Here is a 27,176-nt window from a genome sequence, read left to right on the forward strand (position 1 = left end):
GAAGGAAACAGTTGTAAGGACCACACTCAACATACACTCAACACAAACATACATACATATATACATACATACACACACACACACACACACAACACACACATGGCAGTTCAGAAAACAACTTTATTTTAAAATCCCACCATAATTTATAATGAGTAGTATTCAAAGATTAAGCCTATTTCCTGACCAAAAATGTTGCTGGCTTTCCATACACTGATATCAACCTATAATATGTAGGAACAGAGTGTCCCCAGAAAAAGAGAGACTTCGGACCAAAGAAAGTGTGTCTACGACACCCATCTGAATGTCTCTCTCTTCCTCCTGGGAAGTCTCTAGAAAATGCTGTTTTTTTAGAAAAGGACCACCCCCTTGCTCCTGGCCACTGCAGTGGTGTGAATTTGGGGAGGGAGAGGCGACAGTGTTGGCAACCCAAGTATTAGCCTACACATGCTCCTCCCTCTCCATTAGAGAAAATGGTCAGAAAAGAACACTGCGTACTACTGCATGCGCCAAATGCTACATGACATGGAAGTAGAGCCTTTTTTAAAACTTCGAGAAAAACATTAACACCTAAAGAGCCTGGCCAAACATATTGGTCATTAATTTAATTACCATAATTGCTAACACAATTCCTAAGATGGTCTTAATCTAACATATTGACCAACAACTACAGATATTGTTAAGCTAACCACACCTACACAAGATTGGAGACTTGAACTTTGAATTAATAACAAAAATACACTGAGCAATTATGTGTCAAGCACTTTCATATGGCTTGCTTCCAATCTTTATAACAACTGTGAGGAATATTTACCCCCATCACCCATGAGAAAACAGAAGTTCAGTTTGACAAATGTCACTTACTAAGTAGAATTTGAACCATATCATTCAGCTCCAGATGGAGTTTTCTCTCTTACCACAGACGCCACTCATTTAATTCAGCATATTCATGCCAGAGGCCCATCTCAGGCACTCTACAGTCCAGTAAGGAAGACAATCAATCAAAGAGCCACAAGCAATGTATAGTTCAGAGAACTCTGATAGAAAGTCCAATTATCCCAACTGAATTAAAATGGACTTTTTTAGTTTAAATCCAAAGTTTCACAGAGCTTAAAGAGATTCAATTCATTTTCTTTCAGATTTGCTTTAAAGATATATTCAAGAACCTGACTCCTTGCCTGTCACAAACTGCTGAAGGCAGATGACCATCAGTTTGGGAGGAGATTCACAAACACACGCATAATTTCAAATCTCCCTTTTGCCCATACTGTTCTTTTTACTCTGTCAGACATGATGTTTTACATCTTTAGAATGAATGTTTTTCTGTTTGAAGGACAACTCAGTTCAGTAATGACCAAAATATAAAATGAAAAATTAATTCAGAAGGAAAAAGGATCAGGACCAACAAATGACTGAAGACTCACAGACACAGTAGATATTAGGTCGCAGGTGTCAGGTTCTTTTGATTAATTCTTAGGCTAACACAACAGAATCTAGCAAGTGGTCAAGGGCAGCAATCTATCGTAAGCAGATTCTCAGGCTCTGCAAAATTTATGTTGACAGAGGAACACTTTGAATGTAAGGATCAACCTCAGACTCTGATTCAAGATGCTGACGTGATGACAAGAAAAGCTAGTAACATGGTAATATTTGGGGGAGCTTTTACTTTCACATTCTTCTGGAAACATACGGTGTCTTCCCCAGCATCCCTGATATGCAGCAGGACAGGAACAGTAAGTCACAATGCAACTCACCAGCCTCCTTTCCAAGTCCACACCACCCAGGGCTGAGACAATATTCCCAACAAGGGACAACTCCCCATGTGCTGCACCTTCACCCCCACCTCCACCACCACCAGACAAGCCTCAGAGCAGAAGGTAGCTGGTCAGCAAGTAATCTCCCAAAAGTATTTTCCCAAGACGGGAACATGTGGCACAAATGCACAGCACGTAAAACAGTGCTCTAATGACTTACTTCAGTGGACTGGAAACAGAAATTCAACTGTTAACAATAGAGGGTCCGCACAGATCCCAGTAGTTACTACAAGACCTCGTGGTCTAATGAGCTGGCCACACTCGAGCTCCACAGACCAGCGGCCAGCCGAGTGGGAGGACCCAGCCAGAGGTGGTCCGGCTACCCCTATAGCTTCTTGTACACATCTGATCTGCCGAAGGTAAAAAAAAATTTAAGGAGAATAAAACAACCTATGACAGAAAGGCAGTTTTCTTAACAAGTGTTCCTCTAACTCAAACAGTAGATTTTCTGAAATGAGGCAGAAACTTGAGTCCTGCAGGGCTCCCACATGTGAAAGCAAGGCTGAAACATCCAGCTCCTCCAGACTCAAGAACGGAGGACTCCACACTCACAGGAGAGGTGAGAATGGAAGAGTAGAGGTGCTTCTAAAAGAACTGAAAGACAGCAAATTCCAGAAGCAGTGCTACCTGGGATGGGGAAAGGTCAAACTGGCCATCGGCCCCCAATTACCAAAAGCAATGACAGCCCTCAAAGGAATGGGAAAAGAGTTAAAAACGGCAGGTAATTGCAATAACCTTAAATCATCCCTGTGTAATTCACCTCCTTAATCACAACCCCAAAGTGAAACTGCTAGGAGCCAGGTTATACCTCAATAATATTTTTGTTGACTGGAACGTACTGTCAGCCTTCCTAACCTACCACCCAAACCAGGGCCTCCTCATATAGGTATTAACCATGCACAGCTCCGCGCTCACACAGGAGGAGCTCACAGGGAGAATTCCTCTGTCACTGAGGTACAGGACACTCTTCCGGTCCTGTGAGAGTCTCTCATCTGCACAGTCTTCTCTGTCGTATGCTTCCTGTCATCCTCACAAAGGCACAAAACTTAAGTGTTACTTCAAAATTTTTTCCAACTTCTATCAGAAGGAAAAAGAGAAGAAACAAAAAGGGACAATTGATAAAATTCAAAAACTTCTTATCTACTTGGGTCAGAATTCAACTTGTCCTGTATCTGCTTATCATGACTGGCTCCCTAAGTCAACAACGGTGAGAGCCATCCACCTGAGCCTGGTCTGCCAACAGGACGCACAAAAAGCACAGCCGCTCCTCAGAGGAAAGGCTGGTGCCCAGGGCCGTCAAAGAGGGAGCACAAGGCCCGGCCTTGTCGACGCTTCCACCTTCTCAGGCAGTGACTCCTCCTGTCACTCCTTTCCTACAGAATTCGAAAGTCACATGACAAAATACACATACAGGACAAATGCCATCTTTTCCGAAAACAAAGATTACAAACAAAAAACCTGGAACCTCAATATCTAACACAAACGTCACTGAATATCATTTTTTTTTAATTGCCAAGAAATTTTCCACCAGCTCCAAAAGAAAGAATGGATTGCTTCCTTTGGAAGCAACAGAAAATACCACGCCATAACCATTAATTTCTTTAAAAATCCATTTTAAGCTGATACTGTTGCAACCACAATCTAAAACCTGCATATGTCAAAATGTATGCACTATTTCAGACTTTGGGAAAAGATCGCAAGAATTATAATTTGCTCTGGCAAACAGGCTCTCAATCAAAACAAGTTCCACCCACCTTCAAAGCAACCAATAGCTGCCCACCTACTACCCTCCCTAAAACATCCAAACAGAGCGGCTCTTGGGCCCGGGTGTCCCCCCCAGCCACACACAGCCTGGCAGCCTGCAGGTCTGCTCTGCAGGTGCCGAAGGTGAACGGGCTCTGCAGCAGGGACCCAGTGAGGCTTGCTTTAAATCGGCACCAGAGAGGAAGGGGTGAGGGAAAGGGGAAGAGGACAGAGATCTAAGACACTCTACATCTGCTTCGTGCATCTCTGAGCAGACCCCACTCTCAGCTCTGATCTCACACTCTGCTCTACCACCTACACGGCCAGCCGGGGCTGAATGCAAGGCTCTCAGAAACATGCACTAGGAATGATGAGATGATTCATACACATCCTCAGAAGTGAGAGACGACAGCCCAAACCATCACACTCCTTCCGGGAGGCCAGAGAGAGAACGCCTACCTGCAGGGGCTGAACGGATCATCCATGACTAAGAGAGGCTCTGGTGAGTCTAGCTGTGTCCCTGCACCTCCACTTACTGTGGAAACTCTGCCCTTTTCTACTCTCACAACTCAAAATGGAGGCACATGCGGTCTGAGAGCCCTCGCGGAGCTCGCACTGAGCTTGTGCTATGACCTAAGCCTTCACGCAGAACGCAGAAACTTCCCCCTCACACTGACAGGACTGAGCATGTGCTGTGACCCTCCCTCATCCATACACTGTCTCTCCACGCAATCAATCTCAACCCTGCTGTTTCCGTAAATAAAGCCCAGCCAACAGACTGCAGCTTCTCCCGCATACCAAGCTAGTGTGAAGGGAAGTGGGGCCGCGGAAAGGGGATCCCAGACAGCCAACTCCAGGGGCCTCGCCGGCCTGCCACCCACAGGCTGCAGACAAACACCCTGCACTGTCTAGACAACTGCAAGTTCTGTTTGGTCTTTTTTTTTTTCTCAAAGATAAATTATGGTTTTAAATAGCAAGATGAAGAAACAGAGTTAAAAAGCACAGATATGCGTGATTATACATGAGACTAATGAACAGAATATTGGCATCTACCTAAAAACAGAGTGGCAGCTACATAAGGGAAAGAACCCCACAAATTTCTTGTGGAAGACTGTACACGTTTGGGGAAAGGATATACAAGCAGTTCTGGCCAAGTTCTGGAGTATTGGGTATCATCACAGCCACAGGCACAGAGTGGACAGTATAGCTGAAGAGCAGCTCAACAATACTGGATTTTATACAAAGAGTATAAGCTCCCTTAGATAAGAAGTTCTAAAATTGCCTAAATAAGACATAAAACATCTAAAGTGATACAAACCCAACCAGGGGTGCTTAGCAAAAGGAATGTACTGCTAACAATAAAAACACCACGAAGGTTTAAATCGAGAGGCCAATGAACACCCAGGTACCTAAAAAATATCAGTTTAGGTCTCTTGATTCAGAACTGGAGACAACTCTTTAGAACACTGCCTATGAAGCAAAATTCATGTAAAAATTTAATCAGAAGCGATTTCTAAAGTCACATAGACATACTGAGCACTAAAAAGTATCCAAGTCTGTACCAGCCCAGACATTTTTTGTTAAAATCCTGAAAAACACATTTTATGCCCTCACCCTTGACCTCCACTTTCAACACAAGAGAAGCTGGGCTGTCAGCCATATAAGAAATCCTAGTTCTGGATGTGTATGTGGGCTTAGTTTCCATTTGTAAACTTGAAAAGGAATACCATGAAACTCCCCCAAATTTATAAAGGACTAGAGAGGGTAGGAAAGAACAGTGCCAATTCTGTTTGCCATTAATGTAATTGAGTGTGGAAAAATTAAAAGCTGCTTAAAAGGATATACAGGGTCCTCAAGATTCCCAAAGTAAACACAGGATCCATTCCATTTCCTTGGATCTCCTGTTTACGCTTTCAGATAAACTGAACTGAGACTAAGATAAAATGAAAAACTCTTGTCATGCTAAAAAAATTGTAACACAAGACTTCACTTAAACAAGTTTTACCTTTGACCTACAATGTGAAACAAGTATCTACAGGTTGGAAGATCATCTTCCCTACTGGTATGAAAGGTAACATGTCCCCAAAAGTGTGTGACTAGAAACTGCCTAGAGAAAAAAAAAGCTCTTTAAACTAAGAGCAACTGAATTAAAACCCAGCTGTGCATTTAGTCTCTAAGTCATGTTCAACTCTTTGCAACTCCAAGCCTGCCAGGCATCTCTGTCCATGGAATTTTCCAGGCAAGAATATTAGAGTGGGTAGCCATTCCCTTCTCCACAGGATCTTCCCAAATCAAGGATGGAACCCAGGTCCCCTGCACTGCAGGCAGATTCTTTACTGACTGAACCACAAGAGAAGCCCCATAAAAGCTCCTAAATTGCTTGAAGAAATCAAATAAAATAACAATTTAATAAATTTATCATTACTCTGAAAAACCATGGGAACCATTCCACAGACCACAGCACAAACCTCAAACTGAGTCCGCTGAAGACCCAGCTCTAAGTTCAATCCAACCTCAGAATATGGGGTCAGCTCTCCTCCTCAACGGAGAAAATTAAGGAGCCCTGAGACCTGAAAAGTAAGTAAGCTAATGCACCCCTTATAACCACACATTCCAATTCTAGAAATGGTCCTGATTTCCACTGACCAAGCATGGTCCTACGCTGGGGACACCTTGGAACTCTGCTCAGTCCTTACGGGCCTCCAAGACCCAGGACTTATTTTCTCCCCCAGCTGTCTTGAACATTGAATGTGAAAGTTGCTTTGTTGTGTTCAACTCTTTGTGACTCCATGGACTATAAAGTCCATGGAATTCTCCAGGCCAGGATACTGGAGTGGGTAGCCTTTCCCTTATCCAGGGGATCTTCCCAATCCAGGGATCAAACCCAGGTCTCTCGCACTGCAGGTGGATTCTTTATCAGCTGAGCCACAAGGAAAGCCCAAGAACACTGGAGTGGGTAGTCCTTCCCTTCTCCAGTGGATCCTCCCAACCCAGGAATCGAACCCGGGTCTCCTGCATTGCAGGCGGATTCTTTACCAACTGAGCTCTCGGGGAAGTCCTACTAGATGCTTCCTCACTCCTGACAACCTGCCTGGACCTCAACTTCTGCCACTATGCTTCTCTAACTCGTCATCTGGCTGCCTGCAGAGCTATTCAAGCAACTTGCACAACAGACACCCAAGTGCTGGGTCTTCCCAGAAGCCCTGTGACCCTGGTACCTCTACCCTGTCTCCGGATCCCAGACCTCCTAGTCCTCTCTCCTCCAATTAATCCCTAGTGATCAACAGGTCAAAGATGAACACTTCTAAACAGATTAAAGGGGCGCCAAGCAGGTGAAATGCACATATTACACTAATAGATTCTTTCTAAAACTAAAAAGGTTTATTAGATAAAAACTGACTAAATAATCACTCTGTCCACCATAATTCTAATTTTTGGTGAGCAGAAAATTTACATTTATCAAAGGTAAAGTAAGAGCTATAATATGGAAATTTCTTAAAGTGCTTGGTACTCTCCAGAAATAGAAAAATGTCTTATTTACAAACAAGAAGTTAAAAAACAAGAAACAGGAATGAAAAGTTAATATTCAGGAAACTCCAAAGAAAAATACTCACTGGAAGAAAGATACCCTATTTGACATTTAGTCAGTACTACTGATTAAAGTACTACTACTACTCTTCAATACTGTAGTACTACTACTCTTCCTTTTAAGAGATGAGAAGGTTTCAGAAACAGCTTGTTTAAAATTTTATTCTGAAATCGTCCCTGGTGTATGGAAATGGACCTGAGTTTTATATTTATGTTGATCTTTTAGCCAGCATACATGCTGATTTATCTTACCACATCTAATCATTAGTTCATAGATTTTCCTCTGGTAAAAATACTGCATCATTTTAATAAAAGTTCATTTCTTCATTCCCAATCCTCACATAGCTTCTTTTTCATGTCTTGATGGTGATGGGAGTCTTTCTGTTGTTTCTGATTTTAGACAAAATACTTCCAACACTTCACCTTTAAGGGTGGTGTCTGCAGTAGGTTTTCAGTAACCATTCTGTCAGGATGAGGGAGCTGCATTCTACAGTTGACTTGCTAAGAGGTACTCCCGTCCCTGTCCCCACAAACACTGAATGGGTGTTGAATTTCATCAAGTGCTTTTTCTCCATCAAGATGACTGTATATTTTTTCTTCTTTAATATGTTAAAAAAAATAATAAAGTATGCTACAGATAAATTATTAAACTATCTGTGTATTCTATAAACCCAACTTGAGTATTTTTTAATGCTTTGCCAGATTCCGTTTCCCCACATTTTATTTAAGCACTTTACATGCATGTTTGTGATCTATAAATCTTACTTTTTTATCTGGTTTTGGAATAAAGGTTTTACTTGTCTCATAAAATAACTTGGGAAACCTACACCATTTTTCTCCATTCTCTAGAAGGCTGGTAGAATTCACCTGTAAAGCATGAGTTTAATTTTTTTTCCTGTTGTCCTAATGAGAACAAAAGGAGAAGTTCTGTCTAAATTATGAAAACTGCCTTTAAAGGGAGAAGGCATGCATTTCTTACCTACTCCTTCTTTCTTCCAGCCTTAAATCTGGGTGTTATGGCTACCATTCCATCACCACCTTGAGCACAAACTAACAGCTAAAGTTAAGGATCACAGAGGTGATGCAGAGCCTCATACCAGCCTAGGACTGCTTCCTTTCAGACTATGCTTACATAAAAATTAAAGTTCTATTTTTTTTAAGCCTAGTATACAGTCTCTTTCTGACAGTTCTAGCAATGACATTCTTACCATTTATCTGATTCAAGTTGATGACACAGTTTCTTCCAACATTTTGTAATTTTTGACAGTGAGCTCAGAAGTCAAAGATATTTTATCTGTACATAGTCTACATGTTTGAATTAGGGCATGTACTTCCCCCAAAATTGCACATGCTTCTGTCAGGTGTCCAGGGTGGCTTTCTATATTATCTTCTCATGATGGGGTTCTTATATTTTTCAAGAGTGCAAATTTAAGCCTAAACTGTCTTGGGAGCATGGAGAAGGCAATGGCACCCCACTCCAATACTCCTGCCTGGAAAATCCCAGGGATGGAGGAGCCTAGTAGGCTGCAGTCCAGGGGGTCGCTAAGAGTCGGACACGACTGAGTGACTTCACTCTCACTTTTCACTTTCATGCATTGGAGAAGGAAATGGCAACCCACTCCAGTGTTCTTGCCTGGAGAATTCCAGGGATGGGGGAGCCTGGTGGGCTGCTGTCTATGGGGTCACACAGAGTTGGACACGACTGAAGTGACTTAGCAGTCTTGGGAGCAAGGCCCAAAGTTACGAATTATAAGACGACTTCTCGATCTCTTCCCCCTGTTCCTTTTTTGGTCTGGAGTTCCAAACCTAGACATGTTTCTCTGTCATTTTCCTCTAGTCCCAGATATGTTAACTAGTTTATCCTTCCACCAAAAGAATAGACCTTTGATGACCCTAACTTCACACAGGCTCTCAGCTCCAACTTCCTAAACCCCTGAAATCAAAACCTCATCTCCTATACCTGCTGAGTGTCAAAACCAAAGATCTGCATGAAGATGAGCAAATGACTCAATTCCTCTCACTCCGACTCCTAAACTTTTTAGTTTCTCTTCATTCTTGTGAGCTCAGCTCTGCATTTAAAAGTTCTGTGGTATTTTATGCAGTATTTGTAGATGTTCACTGCAAAAGGGTTTTTGGAATGATCAAATCTGGGTTTTGGTCCTATTAAAGTTCTTTAGTAGGCTGTGTTTCCAAATACATATGCTGTCTCTCAACTGTCTCCAATTCCTGCCACCTCTGGTGAATGTTTCAAGAGCTCAAATGTGATGACACAGGAAAAGCAAACCAGAGAATATTTATATGCAGCTCCAGCTTTTTGTCCCCAAAAGCTGTACAAAGACCATGAGCCATTATGAGTAGAAAAGATGACTTCACTAAAACAGAAGTGAATTTTGAAATGTCTCAGATCCAAATTCACTGAAATAAGGAAAATCCACTCACACTCGCTTTTCAGCTGAAGTACAAATATTTATGTTGAAAAAGGACGGTCACAATGTTATTTGATCATGCTATTTAAACAATGAGAAAACCATAAATGTCCAATAATATGAACTGAATAGAAAAATTACAGCACATCCCTAGGATGGTATATAAAAGGTGCTCGTCACAAATGTTTGTAAAATGTTTCATAACATGGAATTATGTTCTTAGCAGAAGAAGATGGACAAATAGAGGAATGTGTGATTACTTGTACATTATGTATAAACATATTAATTATAATCTTAATATACACACAAATACCTATACAAGCACAAAGATATATATTTAAGGAAAAACACAAATATGATTTATAGAATTACCATTATAACACTTTTGCTTCTTTAATTTTTAAATTTGTCAAGTTATTCTTTAGTAGGTACATGTTTTTCTTTATTAGAAAAACAAAGTTATTTCCCCAAACAGCCAGAAGAAAATATGTTGTATATGAATCAATCTATGATGAAACCATAGAAATTAACAGCACAAAGTTTTGAGTCAAACAGCATTGGGGTTTCCTGTTTACTAACTGTATGCCTTAGGCATCTATTTAATATAATATCAATTTTTCCTCATTTATAAAATAAAGATAATGCCAACCTAACTGAGCCTTTACAGGAACAAAATAATTAATCTAAGAGTAAGCATTCACTGCATGGCAGTAGGAGTCGTTATCCCACACACCTTGAACAGATGATATTACAAATTTGATTCCTAGAGGTCACACTAAGAAATAGCAAATGATAAACCTACTAAAATTACAGCTCAAGAAGTCAAAATCCATCCATGTGTGAGAGAGAGCAGAGTCTGGGACAGGAAACTGGAAGTAAAGATAGGACACTGAGATGAAATTTTCTACTGTTAAAGATGAGATAATTACAAATAAGGAAAAGCAAAAAAAAAAAATTAGCAAGAACCTTGTGGTATTAGACTAGAATTGGAAAGTTTGGTATGAACTCATGGACGGACAGACACACACAGAAATGTAGGTGTAAACACAGCATGCGTTACCTCCCTGACCCTCAGCCTCCGAGCCCTGTTCACTTTGGCGGCCTGAGAACATGACACAAAGCAGTGAACACACGGAGCACCTGATCCGGGTTCCTAAGTACTATTCACCAAAATGGGACCTCAAAGTGAATGACAGTAACAGATTATAACCTTAGACAGCAAGGAGAGAAAACCAGTCAATTCTAAAGGAAATCAACTCTGAATATTCACTGGAAGGACTGATGCAGAAGCTGAAGCTCCAATAGTTCGCTCACCTGATGTGAGCTGACTCACTGGAGGAGACCTTGATGCTGTGAAAGACTGAGGATAAGAGGAGAAGGCAGTGGCAGAGGATGAGATGGTTAGATATCACCACCAACTCAATGGACATGAATTTGAGAAAACTCTGTGAGATATTGAAGGACAGAGGAGCCTGGCTGCTGCAGTCCATGGGGTTGCAAAGAGTCACAAAAGACATATCAACTGAACAACAATTACAACAGATTAATCGGCAACCATTAGTCCACCCTGATATAAATAAATGAATAATTCAAACTATTATGAGGAAGAAGGTATCTACAGGGTCTCAAAGCAACTACCTTACAAAATGGTCATCAATTGTAAAAGGAAAAAGAGAAACTGTACAATTGCAAAACCTGGCAAATACCACCTTATTCAACAAATGAGAATGAACATTACCAGTAATGGGACAAACTAGAATTGTATAACACGACAGGATGTAGAAAAAAGAACACACATTTGCAGTGTCCCTGTCAAAGATATATGATGTAAATCTAATGAGAAGGAAACATCATCAATGCAAAGTGAGCAACAGTCTACAAAACAATTAGCTGATAATCTCCCAAAGTACCAACATCATGGTGAAGGAAGGAGAAACTTGTCTGATTGAAAGAGACTGAACAGACCTATGACAACTAACCACGTAATGCTGCACTGGATTCCTTCTGCTATAGCCTTTTGTTTAGAAACTTCAGAAGGGTCTGAGAACTCCAGGGCAATAATGTTTCCTTGACAATTTCCTGATTCTGAAGGCAATATTGGGGTTATGTAAGAAAATGCCCTTGTTCACAGGAACTACACAGACTATTAGAGTGTGATATAGCCTCCTGGTGACAATTATTTTCAAATGGTTCAGTTAAACAGAGGTTTTCTACTGCACTTGCAACAGTTCTGTATGGTCAAGACTGTTTCCAAACAAAGTAAAATGAAATGAATCAAGCAAGTAAAACACTCAGCACAGTGTCAGGTAAACAATATTGCTATGATTAATAACATGATTGTCACCATTGTGGGGAAGATTAAATACAAATTCTTGCAAGTGCCTCTGTTTATGATTACTACTAAATGTAAGGATAATAATAGTTAAGCTTCAATATTGCTTAAAAAAAAAAAAGAACCCTGCTTCCTGGAAAAAGATAAACAGAGAGGGCACAGGTGAATTCAGGTGATCTACTTGCTTTCTACCTGATTACCAAGAGATGACTCATGTTCAAGGCGCAAAGAAGCAAGAATATAATCAGATGTTTCATGCTACAGCCAAAGTCTTAGAAGAGCCCACTGATGCTTGTATAAAACTGTATTACAGAGTGGGATTGCCCAGGGGCCAGCTGATACACAGAATGCTACATTTTAAATAACCTTGCTGCTGCTGCTGCTGCTAAGTCGCTTTAGTTGTGTCCAACTCTGTGCAACCCCATAGAGGGCAGCCCACCAGGCTCCCCTGTCCCTGGGATTCTCCAGGCAAGAACACTGGAGTGGGTTGCCATTTCCTTTTCCAATGCATGAAAGTGAAAAGTGAAAGTGAAGTCGCTCAGTCGTGTCTGACTCTTCGAGACCCCATGGACTGCAGCCTACCAGGCTCCTCCATCCATGGGATTTTCCAGCCAAGAGTACTGGAGTGGGGTGCCATCACCTTACTATCCCTTTTTCCTTACTATTCCTGAACACACCTTAGAGACCCAAGGTATTCTTATTTAGCAAGGGGAAACAAAGGGACTGGATCCTGGGAAAATCCATGCTTAATAATTTAAGAATAAAGGCACCTCTTTCACATGGCCACTCTGCAAACCTGTTCTTCCTAGGACCCTACTCACTATTTCCTCCTTCCCCTCCTAACTCACTGGTCTGAGGCAGAAAGGTAAGAAAAACTTTTCCAAGAAATGAAAGGTATAGACTCAGAAAAGGTCAAAATTCTCACACACGCGCACACACACACGGCACTGGCCAACAGGTTGAACCTACAGAGGTGGGGCGATGGGAAGATGAGGGAAAGAACAAATATTCAATAATCCCCACCCTGAGCTACACGGAGAACACTCTCATTTGCTATAAAAAGCCCAAATCGCTCTCTCAGTATTTTTTTTCCAATTTTGCCTCGCAAATTTTTCAATAAAATATTCTGACTGTAGAAATGTATTATTTCACATCAACATCACTCACATACTTACTGTAACTGTTCAGTCAGTTTCATCATGGTCAATGAAGGAATTTACCATACATTTTTAGCAACTGTATGTTCTCAAAGATTTTATCATATTCCAAGGAGAGGCAAGAATCCCCAGTGCTTGGACGTCTACATGTCAGCAAAATCAATCTCACAGTTAACAATCTACCTGGTAGAAGGAAGACTTCTTAGGAAGTAGCTCATGTTTTGCTTTTGGATTTAACATTTTACAGGGTTTTTAAAAAGATATTTCTCAATCTTTTCTTCAAAAGAAAATTTATAATTATTTTTGCAATTCCTGAGAAGCAACTAAAAATCTTGACAGTTTACAAAAGCTACCCTGTTTTTGTTTTCCCCATTTTACTAAAGCTGAAAACGGTCCAGGAAGTACAAGCTTTACCTATGGACACAGAGATGAAGTGGCAGCACAGATCAGAACCCAGGCTGCCTGGGTCCAAAAGGGGAGATCTTTCCAGGTGGCTGGTCTTAACAAAATGATCAAGCAGTCAGATTAAATGTTCATGAGGTACTAGACAAACAACAGGGACAAGAAATGGACGGATGGAACTAGATCTCTATGGCCTGGCTCTTTTTCTAAGCAAGGATCAATCCTACTTTAGTTCAACCAAGGATATTGGTGTTTTGGCCAAATACATATATACGGGCTGCTGCTGCTGCTAAGTCACTTCAGTCATGTCTGACTGTGTGACCCCATAGACAGCAGCCCACCAGGCTCCCCTGTCCCTGGGATTCTTCAGGCAAGAACACTGGAGTGGGTTGCCATTTCCTTCTCCAATGCATGAAAGTGAAAAGTGCAACTTGGTGTTATGTACTAGGACCTCTAAGCTGAAATTTATTGACTTTATTTAAAGTTTCTAACCAGATTTTAGATAAGACACTTCAAAGAAAATGAGAACATAATGACATTATGTTGCAGGGCATGCTGACTGCAGAAGTAAATTTGGAGTGAAGCTTATCTGTGGAGCAAAAGTGAACACTCCCTGAGTGCAGAAACATTAAAACAAACTCCAAAAGGAAACTCCAGTTACCGAAGGTTCCAAGTTCTCTCTCATTTGCCAGCCCCTTGTAGTCTGTATTGTTCAGTTCAGTTCAGTCGCTCAGTCACGTCCGACTCTTTGCGACCCCATGAACCGCATTACACCAGACCTCCCTGTCCATCAGCAACTCCCGGAGTCCACCCAAACCCATGTCCATTGAGTCGGTGATGCTATCCGTACTTAAAGCTAAAAGGACTTCTCTGGTGGCTCAGATGGTAAAGAATCCTCCTGCAATGCAGGAGACCGGGGTTCAATTCCTGGGTCAGAAAGATCCCCTGGAGAAGGGAATGGCTACCCACTCCAATATTCTTGCCTGGAGAAGTCCATGAACAGGAGCCTATGGGCTACAGTCCATGGAGTTGCAAAAAAGCTGGACACAACTGAATGACTAATAACTCTTCACTAAAGCTAGAAACATCTACTCCCGTATTTTTTGCTCAAGTTTAGTTCCTTAAATGTCATGGTTAGCAAGAACACAATATGACAATCCCTGAGCCAAGATCCTTAGGACTAGAGGATTTTCAGATGTAAGAATTTCTTGGATTTAGGAAGTTCCATAGTTTATACATCACGTAATACCCCAGCAGTGTCTGAGCAATGACCCCTATCCTATCATATTGGTAATTTGTAGTCAAAGTTGTGCAAAAAGCAAACTGAACTATATTAGGAATATAAAAAGTCTCATATCAGTTCAGGCCAACTTTGACCTCATGGTCAAATGAGAGTTTCAGCACCCAACTTAGAAATTTTTTTTGATTTTCAGAGCTTTCAAGAATGTAATAACGAAGTTAGGGAGGAAAAGTAGCCTATAAAAGGATCTGTGATAAATGTTAGAAGAAGGAAAAAAAAACCTAACATTCAGTGCTGGCTAAGATGCTAAATAAATTATGGAAAATTACCTAAGTCAACTGTTAACTACCATCAGAAAATTTGCTATGGAAATATCTTCATCTTAAACTTCAGTTTTAGCTGCTCACTTAGAGTTCCCACACTAATTAAAGGGAGGGAAACAGTCATCAAAGTTAGGAGTCACAGAATCATTCTTTAACCTCCAGTGGTCTTACTGATCAGTCAGTGCACCATCTCACAGGATTATTACTACAACAGTCTGATAATCCTCTCCAGATGACTCGGGGCACCAAGTCAGCACACAACACCTGGCAGACACCATCCCATGCTGGTCCCGCTCATCCACATGGTAGATAACCATATGAGAAACCAGCTCACCCCACTGCCCCCTCCCTCACAAACCTGAAACAAAGGCAGAAACAAAGAGCATGCACCCCAAGCATTCTAAGGACTGCGTTGTGCATAAACCAGGAGGAGAAGACACACAGTTTTCTAAACTCTGCCAAATCACACACACACTTCTGATGATTTGAGAAACTATGGGATGTGTACATCAAACCTAGAACTTCAGAGGGAGAAAGTAATGTTCATGGTGAAACCAGTGAGCTTGTGTCACACTGGCTCATCACTGGAAACATTCACACTCACTTTTTGAGACCTGCCACCAACTTACCACTTAAAAGGACACATTAAAATTTTATATGATGAACTGCTCAATTCATCCAACAACCCCCAAGCTCTTACACTACACCAACACAAGCTGGACACAGGGAACAAGAACAGAAATGAATGAATGGGGCTAAGGCCAAAGCACTAGAGTGATTCAGGATGCAGAGCCTGTAAAAGTGCTGCTACAGGCATGGTTCAGTGTTGCCTTTTCAGCTGAGATAAGTAATAATAGATTCCTCTATCACACGCCTAACTCAGGTTTTAAAGCAAAATTGATGGCAAGTATCAATGAAGTATCATGACTGCCAGCAACATATAAAAAAATGAGACAGGAGTTTGTGTTTGAGTCTTCAGCCTAACACAGGTAAGTTACAAATCACTGTAAATAAGCATTCCGCAAAAATAGATGCAAAACCAAAACTAGTGAAAAAAGAATCTGACTGGCTGTTCTGAACCCAAGAGCTAAACACTTAAAACACAAAATTCCCTCAAACAATCTAACTTGTGCAATATGACAGCTACTATCACAAAGTTAAATAAACACAACATCATTGTAGTAACAGACAACTGTGCATCCAGACAGAAGACCAAGTTCAAGTGTCCCACACTTCACTGGGGCAACAAAAAGATATGACCAGGCAGCTAATTAACACATATGTAAAATAAACATTCTGAAACAGAAGGTGCTATTTAAACATTACTGCTGATCACCTTCTCTGTCATTGGAATAGAGCATACTTTTGAAAATGAAAACGAAACTCAAATTCATTGCTTTTTTTTTTAAAGGTAAGCAAAAAAGGTGACTATTACCCCATAGCTGTTGTCTAATATACATATGGAGAGAAAGACTAATATATATGTTCCAACCGAGCTTAATTCAGCCTCTTAGAACCACAAAAAAGAATACGTTCCCTTTTATTGACCCTAGTTTGATGACCTAAACAGCAACATTCTAAATGTTATCTATCATTTCTCAGCATCTCCCAGAAACAAGTTTTCACTAAAACAACACACATCATACAATTATACTTAACGTAGTTCTCCCACTAACTTCCTTGAGCCAAGCATCTTTCATTTCTTACTCAATCACTGTACTTGCAGATTATGTCTTGATTGTCCTGAGCAAGCATAGACTACCTGGTCATCTAATGACCTCTCATTTTTTAAAATCCTTAATAAAACACACAGTCACATGAGTGATACAAGATAAATATGAATACATACAGTCTTACAGACATTCTCTCATGGGATGAGTTAAAATTACAGCCTATTAGAGACAAACAATTTCTTCTGTTAAATTATAGTATTTTGACTCTGTTGCTTTTCATTCAAAAAGTAATAATTCTATTTACCAAGATGGCTGAGAAATGGATGTATCCATCTTATACTAGCAGTCTTACTAGAGATATTTCAGTGAGTGTTCCTGGGGATTTATTAAAGGAACAAATTACTAATCAACACAACCACAATGTCCTAGTATTTTCAGTATGGTATAATGGAAAGTTTGAATGAATGTTCATGAGAGTACAGTTCATAATAAGTTCAAAATACAGACCAACGAAACATACGTCTTTATCTTGCCCTCTGCAAACCCAAATTTCTCACTTTTCCTTTTCTTAATGAGTGAGGCAGCAGGGGGCAAGCTGCTTTAGATACCACAGACATTAATTACAGCTCTTTTCAAAGAGATTTACTACAGGACTTTGTGTCTCTCTCTCTTTCTTTCTCATCTTAGGAGTATATGCCCAGAAGTGCAGACAAACACACACACACACACACACACACACACACGCGCGCGAAGCTGAAGTTCTCAACCTAGGGGCCCATGTGATGCACTTACCTTGTCTCAGGGTTGTAGCCTAGTATGTAGAAGAATGAATCCACTCGGGCCTTAAACTCTCTAGCAGCAAATATGTCAGAAAAATGGGAGATGTTACACTTCCCTCTGAAAATAAACAAACAAAAAATGTTAGCAATACTGTCAACTGCTTTGTAAATCAAAATACTGCTGGCAGAAGAACTGATGTTTTTGAACTGTGGTGCTGGAGAAGACTCTTGAGAGTCCCTTGGAGTGCAAGGAGATCCAACCAGTCCATCCTAAAGGAGATCAGTTCTGGGTGTTCACTGGAAGGACTGATGATGAAGCTGAAACTCCAATACTTTGGCCACCTGATGTAAAGAGCTGACTCATTTGAAAAGATCCTGATTCTGGGAAAGATTGAGGGCAGAAGGAGAAGGGGACGACAGAGGATGAGATGATTGGATGGCATCACCGACTCAATCGACATGGGTTTGGGTGGACTCTGGGAGTTGGTGATGGACAGGGAGGCCTGGTGTGCTGCAGTTCAGGGGGTTGCAAAGAGTTGGACACAACTGAGCGACTGAACTGAACTGAACTGGTAAGAGGTATGTAATAAAAAGTACTCTTTCCCTTATAAAAAAAAATATTACTGCTGGAAAGGTAAGAGTGAGGGAGATGTAACTCAATCCATAGTACTCCAAGAAAATGCAGAATATGGTGACAAACTCGTTAATTATCTATTCAGAAAAATGGGAGTTTCCCCCCAAAATAAGAAAATGTCCAATAATACATATATTTTTTGTTTCATGACTGCTTTTACCTACAACTTTACAACATAACTGCTTTTATCTCAGTCTTATAATAAAATTAAACAACAAAGATAAACTAAGGGCAGGATTGGGATTAAAGGATATGAAATATTTTGGGGGAAAATTTAAACCACAGTCACACTACTTTACCCAAAAATCCACCTAAAGTCTTTGTAATCATCAAAGCAAAATGGGCCTTTTCCTCCTGCTGCCTTAAGATAAGGAGAAAGTGTAACTGAGTATGGAAGAAATTCACTGTCTTGGAAATTAAAACCTGGAGAAATTTTAACTTTTTAAATATATACATGTGTTTGAATATATAAATACACAGTTCCCAAATTTTCAGTAACTAAAAATTTTCACGTAACTGTAGTGTAAATGACTACACTAGAAAATACTTTGCCATCGAAATACAGTAAGGCAGGTTCATCTACTAACATAAGTTAGACCACAATATAGTTGAGCGTTCTACATTACTTAACTCCTGAAGCAGAGTTTCCAGGCTCCAAATGTAAATGTCATTTACATCACATCATGAGGTACCGCCCACCTCCCCATGACACACACCTATGCACACACTGGAGTGTTGGGAGAACTTCTGAGATTCCCAAGAAGACAGGGAGGTTTTAAGAATTTCAACTCCCTCAGCCATTTAGGCAACTTTAACATCATTGCTACTGCTACTGCTAAGTCGCTTCAGTCGTGTCTGACTGTGTGCGGGCCCACAGACGGCAGCCCACCAGGCTCCCCCGTCCCTGGGATTCTCCAGGCAAGAACACTGGAGTGGGTTGCCATTTCCTTCTCCAATGCATGAAAGTGAAAAGTGAAAGTGAAGTCACTCCGTCGTGTCCGACTCTTCGTGACCCCATGCCATGGACTGCAGCCTACCAGGTTCCTCCGTCCATGGGATTTTCCAGGCAAGAGTACTGGAGTGGAAAAGAGTACTTCCACTCAAGTGGAAGCCAACGGCTAAGATCAGAGTAGAGAGAATTGGTGGATCAAAGGTTCATCAACAACACATGTGAGACACTTCCAGGGATGTGATCTCCCACTGCTTGAATAGGCATTCCATTCCCACAAGGGTCCACGAACTGGCACGTTAACAACATGCACACACTTGCTACCGGCCAAGGTGTTAGTGAAAGAAACTGAGGGATGTCAACATGGCAGATGTTCATTCACTTCCTGCCAAATCAAAAAGCAATGCCCTCCTTTCCCATAGAGCTTAAGGAACCTGTGACCAAAGCCTCAGTACTGGACAGAAGACAAGATGATCTCAGACAATCTCCATTTTAGAAATTTAATAAAAATACTATTGAATTCCTAAAGTTCCAAGAGAAATGAATTTTAAATTTTACTTAAAATCCTTTGTTGACAGCAGCTTTCCTGTAGTGAGCAGCATCACTGGCCTCTGCCCCAAAGCACCCACATGCGCCATCACTGTGACACCCAAAACCACTGCCAAAATGCTCCCAGGGAAGGACATGGCTATGCTGTGCTCAGTTGCTCAATTGTGTCTGAGTCTTTTTGACCCCATGGACAGTAGCCCACCAGGCTCCTCTGTCCATGGGGATTCTCCAGGTAAGAACACTGGAGTAGATTGCCATGACCTCCTCCAGGTGATCTTCCCAAGCCAGGGATCGAACCCAGATCTTCCACACTTGCAGGCAGATTCTTTACTGGAGTGGCAACCCAAATGGTTTAGGGAAAACCCAGATCAGTGAGAAGAGAAGGCTGTCATCTGATAAATGACTATGAAACTGTACTAATGGGATTTTATCTACCACTATGTCCTTCACCTGTTTCCTGTTTAATTATAGGAGTATGGATTTTCACATGTTAATTTTATATCCTGCTACTCAATTTTTTAGCATATGATACAGTTTAATCATTGATTCTCTGAGGTTTTCCCGAATGCTAACTGTATATGCAAATAAACATAGTTTCACTTCTTCTTCATCCTTTCTTAAGCTTCTAGTGAGGGCTTCCCTAGTAGCTCAGTGGTAAAGAATTCACCTGACAAGAAGATGAGGGTTTAATACCTGAGGTGGAAAGATCCCCTGGAAGAAGAAATGACAACCCATCCCAGTATGCTTGCCTGAAAAATCCCATGGAAAAAGGAGCCTGGAGAGCCACGGCTCATGGAGTCGCAAAGAATCAGTTCAGACTTAGCAACTGAACAACAAAAGGAAGTCTCCAGCTGCACTGTTCGGCTAATGCAATGAAAACGTGGAAGGTAGTGGAAACTGAGGACATCTTCTCCTTCTTCCTGATCTCAGTGGAAATGTCTCTCGGGTATTCCCATTAAACACGACACCCACTTTAGAATAAATGTACCACAACCATAGTTTTGGGGATAAGCTTTTCCCCTAGATTTATTAACATGGTATATGGTATTAACAGAGTCTCGAGCATTAACCTACCCTGCATTCCTGGAATAAATCCCAGTTGGTTATAACAACCCTTTAATAAAATATCAGAATTCTTTAAAGTACTTGATTAATTAGACCTAATGTTTTTTCCTCATAAATTTCTGCTTCTATCATTACTGCTTCCTTTACTGTGCTTTTGCTGTTGTCTGTAACAGTTTGTTCACACTAGCCTTGGTACAAATGTCCATCAACAAAGAAACAGGTAAACAAAGTACTATCTATTTTACAATGAGATTACTAGACAACAATACACAGGAAAGAGTTACTGATACATAGCACATTGTGAAAAATCTCAAAAACTAAAAGCTGTGTAAAAGAAGCCACACACACAAAAAATTACATACTGTATGATTCTGTTTATATGAAGTTCTAGAAGAGCATAGAGGAATTGATGGTGGGAGAAATCACAACAGTGGCTGTTTTGGGGAGGGAAGTTTAGAGAGAAGAGCTGCTGAAGGGAAATTTCTGGGATGATGGGAACATCTTGTGTCTTGTTTGGGGTCAAACAAATTTGCCCAAATTTATGAAAATGTAAACTTAAATTCTGAATTTGTGTGTGTGTGTGTGTGTGTGTGTGTGTGTGTATAAATAAATACATAAAGTACCGGGAGAAAATAAAGCAAGTGTCATCAGCATAGAGCTGCAGCTGTCCCTGCTAGTTCAGGAGCCCTAAGTACTAGGCAGAGGTGAAGACAGGGCTGACCTGAGCAGGAAGCCCCTCAGCCACTCAGTTGGTTCTAACTGGCTGGCATCTGTTCTGAAATATGTTTCATATCGCCTGGTATTGAAGAGCTTACATTTAAAGTGTGTGTACATGTGTACCATTTTAAGCACTCAGTATTTTTTCTCCAGTGCTCTCCTTTCTTCATGCTCTAGCTCAGAACAGTACATTATTTGACAGTGTTTGTGAAATGGAGGCAGAGAGACTGCTAGGAGAAAATTGCCATCACACCCACCCTGCTGAAACAGTTGCTTTCACAGCCTCCTCAGTCCTGCATTCCCCATATCTAACGTGATGCTTCTAAAGACAGGGAAGCATCATGTTTGAGGGTCCTTCTGTTCAGCAGCAACAAGAGCTTCCTGGGAAAGACTTGCTTGGTAAGTGCTTTGCTGTGATGCCCCACAGGTATGCCCTGAGCACCAGACCACCTAGACAGCTCTGTGTGGCTAGTGGGAGAGGGCCATCTGAAGGGGATGAAAAAGAAGAGAGAACCTCCTCATACAAGCAGAGAAACAAATGGAAACCCTAACCAGAAATTCATTCCCTCAAACTACACCCAGAATTGAGCAAGTCTTCATACAGCCCAGATATGCAAACCTCAGAGAAACTCATGGAGAGAAAGGCCCACCAGCTCCCACAGACAGCTCAGAGCAGCACGTTTGTTTACAGTTCTCACTGCCACTCTTGACCAAAAATGAGGGGGAAAAAGATTGTGAGACAGAGGGATTATCATGTGTGTTGCACAGGCATAGAATTTTTTTCTTTTTTAGGTTTCTTTTCTGTTTCTAGTTCTTCCGTTTCCTTTGCCTTCCTGTATGGGTTATATGAAGGTTTTCTAGATTCCATCTTGATACAGTGTTCTGACAGTATCGCTCTATACAGTTTTACAGTCAGTTCAGTCGCTCAGTCATGTCTGACTCTTTGCGACCCCATGGACTGCAGCATGCCAGGATTCTCTGTTCATCACCAACTCCCAGAACTTGCTCAAACTCATGTCCATGGAGTCAGTGATGCCATCCAACCATCTCATCCTCTGTCGTCCCCTTCTCCTCCTGCCTTCAATCTTTCCCAGCATCAGGCTCTTTTCCAATGAGCCAGTTCTTTGCATCAGGTGGCCAAAGTATTGGAGTTTCAGCTTCAGTGTCAGTCCTTCCAAAATTCAGGACTGATATCCTTTAGGATGGACTGGTTGGATCTCCTTGCTGTCCAAGGGACTCTCAAGAGTCTTCTCCAACACCACAGTTCAAAAGCATCAATTCTTCAATGCTCAGCTTTCTTTATGGTCCAACTCTCACATCCATACATGACTACTGGAAAAACTATAGCTTTGACTAGGTGGACCTTTGTCAGCAAAGTAATGTCTCTGCTTTTTAATACGCTGTTTAGGTTGGTCATAGCTTTTCTCCCTAGGAGCTAGTGTCTTTTAATTTCATAGCTGCAGTCACCATGTGCAGTGATTTTGAAGCCCAAGAGAATAAAGTTTTCCCATCTATTTCCATGGAAATGGAAACTATTTCCATTGTTTCCTCATCTATTTGCCATGAAGTGATGGGACCAGATGCCATGATCTTTGTTTTTTGAAGATCATTTTTTGAGTCTTAGCCCAGCTTTTCACTCTGTTCTTTCAGTTTCATCAACAGGCTCTTTAGTTCTTCTTCACTTTCTGTCATAAGAGTGGTTATCATCTGCATATCTGAGGTTGTTGATATTTCTCCCAGCAATCTTGATTCCAGCTTGTGCTTCATCCAGCCTGGCATTTTGCATGATGTACTCTACATATAAGTTAAATAAGCAGGGTGACAACATATAGCCTTGACGTACTCCTTTCCCGATTTGGAACAAATCTATTGTCCATGTCCAGTTCTAACTGTTCCTTCTTGACCTGCATACAGATTTCTCAGGAGGCAGGTAAGGTGGTCTGGTATTCTGAGCTCTTTGAAGAATTTTCCACAGTTTGTTGTGATCCACAGCCAAAGGCTTTGGTGTAGTCAATAAAGCAGATGTTTTTCTGGAACTCTCTTGCTTTTTCTATGATCCAGTGGATGTTGGTAACTTGATCTCTGGTTCCTCTGCCTTTTCTAAATCCAGGTTGAACATCTGGAAGTTCACAGTTCACATTCTGTTGAACCATGGTTCAACAATTTCAGTGGTTGCTCTAAATACAACAATATACAACATTGCTACCACTAAATCCTCTCTGCCTCGCCACTTTTAAAATTTAATTGTCTTAAGTGTTTAAGAAATCTTCTTAAATACTCCTTAAAGACACAAAAGTAAAGACAAACAAATGGGAAAATATCCCCTATTCATGGATAGGAAACTTCAATATAGCGTTTTTCCAAACTTTTAAAACATACTATAAAGCCTCTGTGGGCTTCCCCTGTGGTTCAGTGGTAAAGGATCCACCTGCAGTGCAGGCAACACAGGAAATGTGGGTTCAGTCCCTGAGTCAGGAAGATCCCCCGGAGAGGGGCAGGGCAACCCACACCAGAATTCTTGCTGGAAGAATCCCATGGACAGAGGAGCCTGGCGGGCTGTGGTCCATAGGCTGCAAAGAGTTAGACATGACTGAGCACACACATAAAGCCTCTGTAATTAAGAGCGTAGCATCAGCGCATAAACAGACAATAGGAAACAGAACAGCAAGTCCAGAATACATACTGGAAATAAGGGGGCATCTCAAACCACTGAGGTAAAGACAGTAAACAGTACTGGGTGGGTCAGTCAGGGAGAATGCCTCTATAAAACGTGGGGTAAGGGGCTTCCCTGGTGGTCCACAGGTGAAGAATCCGCCTTCCAGGGCAGCGAATGCAGGTTCAATCTCTGCACATGGAACTATTATCCCACCTGCCACAGGGCAACCAAGCCCTGAACTGCAACTAGAGAAGCAACAAAGACCTGACACAGCTCCCCCACCGCCCCCCCAAAAAAAGAAAAAATGGTGTAAGTAAGTACTTTCTAACCTTGACTCAAAGTCCTGAGGGAATGAAAGAAAAGACTGCTAAGTCTGACTAAACAGAAATAAGCTTTGCATAATTTTTAAAATGATAAAATTAAAAGAAGACTGACAGAAGTAGGAGAAAATACCTGCAACAGGCATATTAAGAACTTTTAGAAAGGGGGAGACAAAGATAAAAACCCACAGAAAAGACATGAACAGATAATTCATAGAAATATAGACAAAAATATCCTTTGAAATGAAAAAATGCTCAAACTCACTCACTGTTAGCAAAGTAAAGTAGAACAACACTAAGATACTATTTCTCATCTATCAATCAGACAGGCAAAAGTTTTTAAAATAACATAACACATTCTGTTGGGAAACTGAAAGCCTGGACATTGTTGGAGGAAATGCAAATTGGTATACGCTCTCAGGGCGGGAAACATACATACATAAACTTTTCAATTCAGCAACCCCTTTCCTAGGAATCCACCCTGAAGATACTCATCCAATAATAAGGAATCACATATGCACAAGGATACTCATTGCAGCATCATTTACAATTGAAACATCTTGGAAACAACCTACATGCCTACACACACAAGACAGCAGGTGAATAAACCACAGCACAGCCACACAGTGGAATGCTACACAGCTGTGAAAAAGAGTGAGCTGATTAAACTGCCATGGAGCAATTTCTAGAACCACGAAGAGAAAGAAAGCAAAGTGCAAAAAGAGTATGCTATCCTTCACGTAAGAAAGAAGGTACAAGAAAACAGACATGTACTTGCTTATCTGTGAAAAGAAAATACAAGAAGGATAAACTAAGAGGTAAAGGGAAAAGTTATCTATACCAGGTAGGTAGGCAAGAGGAGGGAAGAAATGGGGAATGGGAACATGGCAGTGGGGCTTAAGGCTGGATCTTCTTACAGCTCTGAACTGTGGAGGCACAGCAATAGTTCACAAACCCTCCCTCACCCAAAAACTAAACAGCTCAAATCAAAGAAGAGGAACCAAAGTTGGAATGAAAGTCTAACAAAGGTGAACCTAGCTATACCATAAATAAATAATACAAGCACACCTAGGGAGCTATGAAAAACAGAACTGACCTGAATAATTTGAGAAAACAGGCTCTTGTCCATAATATACACTATGTGGAAAAGTATGTTAGTCACTCAGAAATGTCTGACTCTTTGTGACCCCAGGGATTGTACATAAGACTAAAGACTAAGATGCAGTCAATAAATTTGTTTCTCACAGGTGCATGGGTAACAAATTCTGAAACTAAGTATATCAAAGAATTGGATAAAAATAAGCAAATATATTTTTAAAAAATAAGAGCTGAGTGTTTCACTGTAGAAGAAAGAAGTTACCGGTAAATGGGAGGAGAGGGACCTCCCTGGTTAAGACTCTGCTTTCACTTCAGGGGGTGTGGGTTTGATTCCTGGTTGGGGAACTAAGGTCACACATGCAGTGAGCAATGGCAAAAATAAAAAAGAAAAGGGGAGGGTACAAGGAACCTTGTGGTGCTAGTCAGACCACGCCCTCTGCTCTGGGCCACATGAAGACACAGGGAGAAGCCAGCAGTCTGCACACCAGAGCCAGGTGCTCACCAGAACTCACACACACGGGCAGCCTCAGACACAAACACACACACCTGGAACCTCTAGCCTCCAAAACTCTGAGAATGAAATTTCTCTTGTTTATAAGCCACCCAGTCTATGGTCTTTTGTTTCTAGCAACTCAAATGAAGTAAGGCAACCATGAAAACCAAGTAAGGTCTTTGACTCAATGGCATTGTTCCAATGCTATTTCTTGGTTCTGATAACTATACTGTAATTACATAAGATACTAACACAAATGAAGACTGGGAGAGAGATACATGGAAATTCAGTATTTGTAACTTTTCTTTGTGTCCAAAAGTAGCTCCCAACAATAGAATTTTTAAAAGACTATGACATGTTCAAGGACAGAGACAGCATACTATTCAGTGAGGTATTCCCTGCACCTACAGAGCCCTCCCGCTATAAGTAGCTCAATAACGTGTTAAATGATGGATGAATAAAGAAAGCAATGGTTAGCAAGTTATGGTATCTAATGAAGTTCTAAGCATGTACAGACAGAACAATAAAAACAATAAAAATGCTGTAGGTCAGTCATTTCACATACAAAAAGAACTGTGGACTGAAGCTGGAAAATGAGTCTTAAGTTGCAACACTAAGAGCTCTGAGGCTTCGTGAGAGCCCTGAGGGAACTTGCAGGAGCTAAAGGAACTTTGCAAATTCTAAGGAAGGGCTGAGGAACTATATACCATGATGTCATTAATCCGTTTCAATTACTACACACATGTGATTCCAGCTGCCCATAACAAAGTAAGCAGATAATTTGATTTGGGTTGAAAAGGGGGCAATCAGAAGCCCAAAAGACATAATTTAAGGTTTCTTGGTCCCGGGCTTCCAGAAAATTCACTCTAAAACATATTCTTATGACAGTGAATTCCTAGGTTAGATGACAACCTGACCTACCTTGGATATTTTTTTCCCAATAGGACACAGATAATCAGAAGGCTGGAAAATAGCTCTCAAGCTGATGACACAGCTGTGACCTCCTGTCTGCCCTCCTCTATCAATACTTGAGAATCTTCTGTTACAAGTGACCTGAAAATGTTGTCTGGGTCACATGTTCATAATCCAATCACAAAACAATCACTCTTGATCCTTTGATGTCAATAAAATATTATCCTTAGGGCAAAAAAAAAAAAAAAAAAGACACCTATAATAGCAAACAAACTGCAAGCTACATTTTTTTATTTAGCTTAATCTAGC

The 27,176-nt window shown here is 41.0% G+C and overlaps 1 protein-coding gene across 13 annotated transcripts in view; it reads right to left on the reverse strand.

The window, feature by feature from the left end:
- Positions 1 to 27,176, reverse strand: part of RERE (arginine-glutamic acid dipeptide repeats) — a 416,635-nt gene that overhangs the window by 139,774 nt on the left and 249,685 nt on the right. For 12 of the 13 annotated variants that reach the window (XM_086344298.1, XM_086344297.1, XM_086344290.1 and 9 more), the window contains one exon: positions 17,488 to 17,592. In XM_086344298.1, coding sequence (XP_086200424.1) covers positions 17,488 to 17,592 — 105 coding nt within the window. Of the gene's footprint in view, positions 1 to 4,013; positions 4,365 to 17,487; positions 17,593 to 27,176 lie in introns of those variants that run through there. The other variant, XM_086344303.1, reaches the window with a different exon arrangement.

Source organism: Bos grunniens, chromosome 16 (assembly GCF_055505025.1).
Source record: "Bos grunniens cultivar Pamir isolate PY7600 chromosome 16, Bosgru_T2T1.0, whole genome shotgun sequence".
In the NCBI taxonomy this organism is placed as follows: Eukaryota; Metazoa; Chordata; class Mammalia; order Artiodactyla; family Bovidae; genus Bos; species Bos grunniens.